The sequence below is a fragment of the Sus scrofa genome, chromosome 1, assembly GCF_054392235.1.
Source record: "Sus scrofa isolate SSC_HxYL_T2T_F1_AM1 chromosome 1, Sscrofa_HxYL_maternal_Yorkshire_Landrace_v2.0, whole genome shotgun sequence".
Taxonomy (NCBI): domain Eukaryota; kingdom Metazoa; phylum Chordata; class Mammalia; order Artiodactyla; family Suidae; genus Sus; species Sus scrofa.
In genome coordinates this window covers 274,995,950-275,002,355 of record NC_139383.1, presented here as the reverse complement: position 1 = coordinate 275,002,355, position 6,406 = coordinate 274,995,950, and the positions used below count along the sequence as shown (strand labels likewise).

At 40.0% G+C, this 6,406-nt stretch overlaps 1 protein-coding gene across 1 annotated transcript; it reads left to right on the top strand.

Annotated features, from left to right (window-relative positions):
- The first annotated feature begins 5,464 nt into the window (after positions 1-5,464).
- On the top strand, positions 5,465-6,406 carry LOC100157267 (olfactory receptor 1J4-like). Its single transcript, XM_001926754.3, has one exon. The coding sequence runs from the start codon at positions 5,465-5,467 to the stop codon at positions 6,404-6,406; it is 942 nt and encodes a 313-aa protein (XP_001926789.2).

Below are 6,406 nucleotides of genomic sequence, written 5' to 3'. Positions count from 1 at the left end.
CTCAGTCTGATTTGGGAACCCACTGGAAGGGATTCAGTAGAGGAATAACATGGCTATACTTGATTTTGTTATTGTTTCTTTAAAAACACCAAGAGTTTTAGAGGTACAGATGACATACAGTAAACTTCATATGGCTAAAGTATAATATCAACTCAGAAAACTGAATATAGAAGTACCATATGATTTAGCCATCCCACCCCGGGCATATATCCAGATAAAACTACAAGACAAAAAGATACTTGCACCCCTATGTTCTTAGAAGCACTGTTCACTATAGCCAAAACATGGATATAACCTACATGTCCATCAATAAAAGAATGGATACAGAAGATATGATACATACAGAGAATGGAATACTACTCATCCATCCAAAAGAATGCAGTAATGCTATTTAGAGCAATATGATGCAACTAGATAGTCTCACACTAAGTGAAGTAAGTCAGAATGATAAATATCATATGATATCACTTACATGTGGGATTTAAAATATGGCACAAATGAACCTATCTACACAGCAGAAGCAGACTCATAGACAGAGAAGAGACTTGTGGTTGCCAAGGTGGAGGAGAGGGGAGTGGGATGGATGGGAGTTTGGGGTTAGTAGATGCAAACATGAATTTAGAATGATAATTTATTACAAAATATTGAGTATAGTTTCCTGTGCTACATAGCAAGTCCAGTCATTACTAACATTAAGTCCATTTGTGAACATTTGGTGTGTTTCCAGCTTCTGGCTATTAAATAAATTTCTTATGAACATTCTTATATAAACCTATGTGTAACTATATATATATTATTTAACCTTGGACAAATATCTATTCATGTGCTAAGAATATTTTTAACTTTTTAAAATTGTTCAAACTGTTTTGTATTCCCATGAGCAGTGTATGAGAGTTCCAGTTCCATCATATCTTCAGTGACCTTGAGAGCAATATTGTTTTCAATTTTATCCAGTCTAATAGGTGTATAGTGGTGAAACCAGTTTACAGAACTGGAGCAACTTGATTGAAGTGGTGTCTGTGTTTCTTTGGAGAAGGATCCTGTAGCACTGGAATATTTTTTTTTAACTTCTCCCTAGCTCCATGCATGATTCTCATCATTCTACAGCACTTGTCATCATTTACATGCCATTCAGTTTGCCTTAATTACTTTTATGCATCTCCTACCACTTGTATGTGTGTTGTTAGGGATTTCTGATTACATTATTATCCGTTATGTCTCTAGAGAATATATCAGTATTACATTTGTGAGGCCTTAATGATTATTTAAGTGAATGAGTGAATAAATGAACAGATGAATACATTCAACAGTTACCAAACACAATTGCATCTTGGGAGCCATAGCTGATCTCTAGTGATACAAAGATATGACAATAAACCTTAACATTTAGTAAGCTTTCATTAGGTTCTCATTTAACCATTCTTCCAATTCACACAAAGACTATGATTATTATTTCTACTTTACAGAAGTAGAAGTGTCACAGTGGCCTTGGATACATTGCTCAAGTGTGCTCACTTAGTAGGGGATGAATCCAGCATCTTTTTTTCCAGAGTTTTATATTCAACCCCTCTTCTCTTGAACAAGGCATAGACCGTGCCCTACAACACCTTCTAGATGAGTGGGAAGATATGCACATTTTAAGGGTCTTTTTGTTCTAATGAAAGCCTGTGTTGGTGTTGGGGAATCTGCACAAGCCTTTGCATTGCTTGTACCATTCACTGCTGTTGGGAGAAGCTGTCCTCATTAGGCAGAGGCCACAGAAAACTCCTCCTGCTTCTCATCTGGAGACTTGACCAGAAACCCAGAATACCACTGATATCAGGGGCACTTTCTCCTTTGAAACCATGTGCAGCTCAGCCCCAGTAGACCTTAATCATCCTGATTCCCCAGGAGGCAGAGGAAGTTGGGCAGTTTCCCCAGTAGACTTCCTCTCTAGTCAGGGACTGGGCTGGATATACTCCAGGGTCAACTTAGGATGGAGAAAAGGAGATCTTGTGGATCATTTTTAAGCTGGAGAACCAACATGAGACTCTGTAACGTCCTCAGGCCACCAAGCTTTGCTATTTTTCTGTGGATCCTGGGTCTTCTGGACAGAAAGTGAGGATTCAGGTAACAGAATGAAACAGAGGGTGTTTGAACTCAGAGCACAGGTGTAGCTCAGAAGGAGCCCAGAAACCTCCATACTTGTGCATGTGTGTCTGCATGTGTCTTTGTGACCATCAGAGAAGTTACATTTCTATGTGTGTGTATTTTGTTGTTTGAGTTGATGTGTGTATGTGTAACTGAAAAACACACTGAATGCCACACACTAGTATAAACAGGGGTCATAGAAACCTGGACATTTTTGCAGTGTGCTTATTCTACTTGCATCTGGTGCTGGTGTGCCATGTATAAGACCTTATGCACTGGTCATGTTTTGAATATGAATTTTGCCTCTGGTCTAGGATGCTTGACAGTTCTGTGTGTATAGCTATGTTGTGTATGTGTATTTTCTTTGAGAGTTTTTCATAGATATGTGTGAAGCTGACTCACATCCTGACTATATTTATCTAGTGAAACTATAAACCAGAAAAAACTGTATATAAATCTATAAATAAATCTAAAATAAATCTATAAATCTCTATAATCTATAAATCTATAAATAAATCTATAAAGCTCTAAATAAATCTCCACTTGACCATTGTTTGAGGACTTTTGTGTAACAAAACCACAGCTTAACTTCTTCACACTGAGTACATAAGCATCTGTGTGTGTGTGTGTCTGAGACATTCTCATATTTTTACTCTCCTCCAGCCTGAGACCAGAATCCACACAGGCAGCTCCACAGGAAACATCCATTTTTCTGTGTTTGGACACCTCCTGAAGGAACCCTGGGACACTCTGCTTCAATTTATAGCAATCTGTTTAAAAATGACATCCTCATTTTGGGAATCACATCCTGCAACACTCAGACTTTTATCATTTCCCCACAATAGCTTGGTGGCCTTGGGTTTGGCTGTGGTGATTCTCAGCATCAAGTGCTCTTAGATGAGATCCTGCTATTTTCTAACACATCTTGTCTGTAAGGTGCTTAAAGCTGAGAACATCATAAGCAACTAGCAAATTGTAGTCTTGTGGAGATGCAAACTCCTTACTCTCTATGTCCTGATTGTGCATGGGACAGTATTTGGTATGAAGACAGGAAAGTCAGTCCATCCATAGTCTCTCACTCCCCAAAGTCACACACTGTCTCCTCTTCACTACTTAGCAATTTCCTACCCACTTCTTTGCACACAGTGCTGATGGAATCAAAGTTTCATGTCTGTATTATTCCTATATTTTCACATTGTGGCTCCTGGGTGTCATTAGGAACTCTACTTCTCCTGCAGGTGATCTGTGAGATCCTGGGCTAAGTCTGACCCAGCAGCTTGCAGTAAGAAGCCTGTGTTTGGCAGGAGGGCCAAGTGCCTGGTCCCTCCTTGTGCCTTGTGAACTGAGACAGTTATTAACTCTGAGCAACTCCCTGGTCTGGAGCCAGCATCTACTGACAGATTCTTACACAGGGTTAATGTCATGTTCCTACCCCAGGCATATTTTAACATTTACCTTTTCACTTTTAACATTTCCCCTTAGCTTTTACAGCCCCCTTAAAATGAGATGGGTGGATTCACTGTAGTGAAACATGATCAGCATATCAACATTTGAGACCAGGTTCCATTATGCAGTATCTATGTGAAATTGTTAAGTAAGTTAAGTTTACTACTCCTGTTGTTAAAACACAGGGAAAAACACTGTTCTCTGCCTCCCATCCATAAATAATGGATGTTACACTGAATGATATTGAGGTCATATGAAAGCCATTGTCAAACTCAAGGGCTTCAGGAATATGAGTGTGGACAGTTATCTGTACAGGAGGACTCCTTTAAATCCCAAAATATTTCTTCTTAACATCTTGCCTATTCATCTAACTAAAGAGAAGGAGGAACAATAGTTTCATAGAAGCAAATATTCCAGTATATATTTAAAAGATTGGGAGAGAAACATGAAAAGAGCTATTACTAACTCTATGATCATGCTCACTTCATAAAATTTCTGAGCATGTTGATAGTGCAGTTTTTTACTTTTTTTTTTTCATTTTTTTCAGGAAGCATGTGCAGCATATGGCAGATCCCATGCTCGGGGTCAAATCGGAGCTCCAGCTTCTGCCCTACACCACAGCCACAGCAATGCCAGATCTGAGCTCTGTCTTCATCCTACAGTGCAGCTCTTGGCCATGCTGGTTCCTTAACCCACTGAGCAAGGCCAGATTTTTAACCCGTATCCTCATAGATACTAGCTGGGTTCTTAACCCGCTGAGCTACAATGGGAAATCCAAAAGGGAAGTTTTAATGGCATCCCTCCTAGGACTCATGAAAACTTCAGTGAGGCAATCATGGAAAAATTTATTTGTCTGCTTTGTGTTCATTAATGATCATTTATTACCAGTTTGAAGATCAATATTGGAAATAGGGCTGGTCAATCAGGAAACTGCATTCTAGGAGACACCCAATTCCTTCAGGATATCTCAGCATCAGACCCCACCTCAGATCTCAAGTATCATCTGAATGATGAATATCCAGATCTGAGCCAACTTAGAGCATCAGATGTAGTTAGAGATAAATGGAGGTCCATGGACTGAGGTAAGGTTTATTTCTTGACAAGAATATAAACATGCAAAAAAACAAGTTTGAGCAGGGATCTTATACCAGTGATAGGATAAGAACTCAGAAACTCACCTGAAGGGTGTGAGAGCTCAGATAAGTTAACATATTATTTCAGGTCAGTTTCTTGGTCCTTTATGGGGACTAAATCATAATATTGTTTTATTAAATTCCTAAACTTGATACTTTTGTGGGTGGTAAACAGATACTCTTAAAAAACTATGTATGCAATGTTTAGTGTTTATTTTATTCAGGAAAGTATTCTTAGATATTCTAATTCATAATGCCTAATAATTAGAATCCTTTTTTTAAATCTCTGAAAGTGTGATATTGGTATGTTCATTTTAGAGACAACATGAGACCAAGAGATATTTGGCATCTCAAGTCAGACAGCAAATAAGTGTTGGAACCAAAATCATAACACAGCAAATCTGGCTTCAGTTTCCTAAATTAGACCTTAGTCAGGTGTGCCATTAAAGGTTAGTTTCCTGAGGGAAGAGATCCTTGATATCATTTTTATTCTTCTATGTCCCAATTGGTAGCTTAGTGTCAGGAAAATGGTTAATAAAAAAAAGAATGAATTAGCTGGTTTTCATCCAAAGGAACCATGCTGAGTGTTGATGGTGTGGCAATTGCTTTGACAACCATAGGTGATAGAAGAAATGAAGACATTTATTCTTTTTCTTCATGAGAAGGTTAGAGACCTAGTGTGGTGGCCACAATCATAGATTCAATGTCTCTGATATTTTCCTATCACCTCCTTCACCAGCAGACAGGAGAGGAGCATGAGGTGGGAGAACCAGAGCAGCATGTCAGAGTTCCTACTCCTGGGGCTCCCCATCCAGACAGAGCAGCAGGGTGTGTTCTTTGCCCTGTTCCTGGGCATGTACCTGACCACAGTCCTGGGGAACCTACTCATCATTCTGCTTATCAGGCTGGACCCTCGCCTCCACACCCCCATGTACATCTTCCTCAGCCACCTGGCCCTCACAGATGTCTCCTTTTCCTCTGTCACTGTCCCTAAGATGCTGATGAACATTCAGACTCAGAACCAATCCATTCCCTATGCAGGGTGTGTGACACAGATGTATTTTTTCATATTTTTTTGTTGCATTGATAACCTTCTTCTTGCAGTGATGGCCTATGATAGGTATGTGGCCATTTGTCACCCTCTACACTATGCCATCATCATGAGGGAGAAGCTGTGTATGTGTCTGTTGGCTGGATCCTGGCTCTTCTCCTGTGCTTATGCACTGACCCATACCATCCTCCTGGCTCAACTGTCCTTCTGTGATGACAACATCATCCTTCAGTTCTTCTGTGACCTTGCCGCCCTGCTTAAGCTGTCCTGCTCAGACTCCTCGATCAATGAGCTGATCATATTCTCTGCAGGGGCTGCAGTTGTAATTTTTTCACTGAGTTGCATCCTTCTCTCTTATGGCCAAATTGTGGTCTCTATCCGGAGGGTCCCCTCTACAAAAGGGATCTGCAAAGCCTTGTCCACCTGTGGCTCCCACCTCTCTGTGGTATGTCTATTCTATGGCACAAGTACAGCAGTATACTTTTTCTCCTCATCAGGCCAGTCCCATGATGAAGATATCATTTCTTCTGTGATGTACACAGTGGTCACCCCCATGCTGAACCCTTTTATCTACAGCCTGAGAAACAGAGACATGAAATTGGCTCTGGGGAGTATTTTCAGAAACAATAATCTTTTTGTCAATTGA

Coding starts and splice junctions, on each gene's coding strand:
- LOC100157267 (XM_001926754.3), top strand. CDS start 5,465: ATGAGGTGGGAGAACCAGAGCAGCATGTCAGAGTTCCTACTCCTGGGG.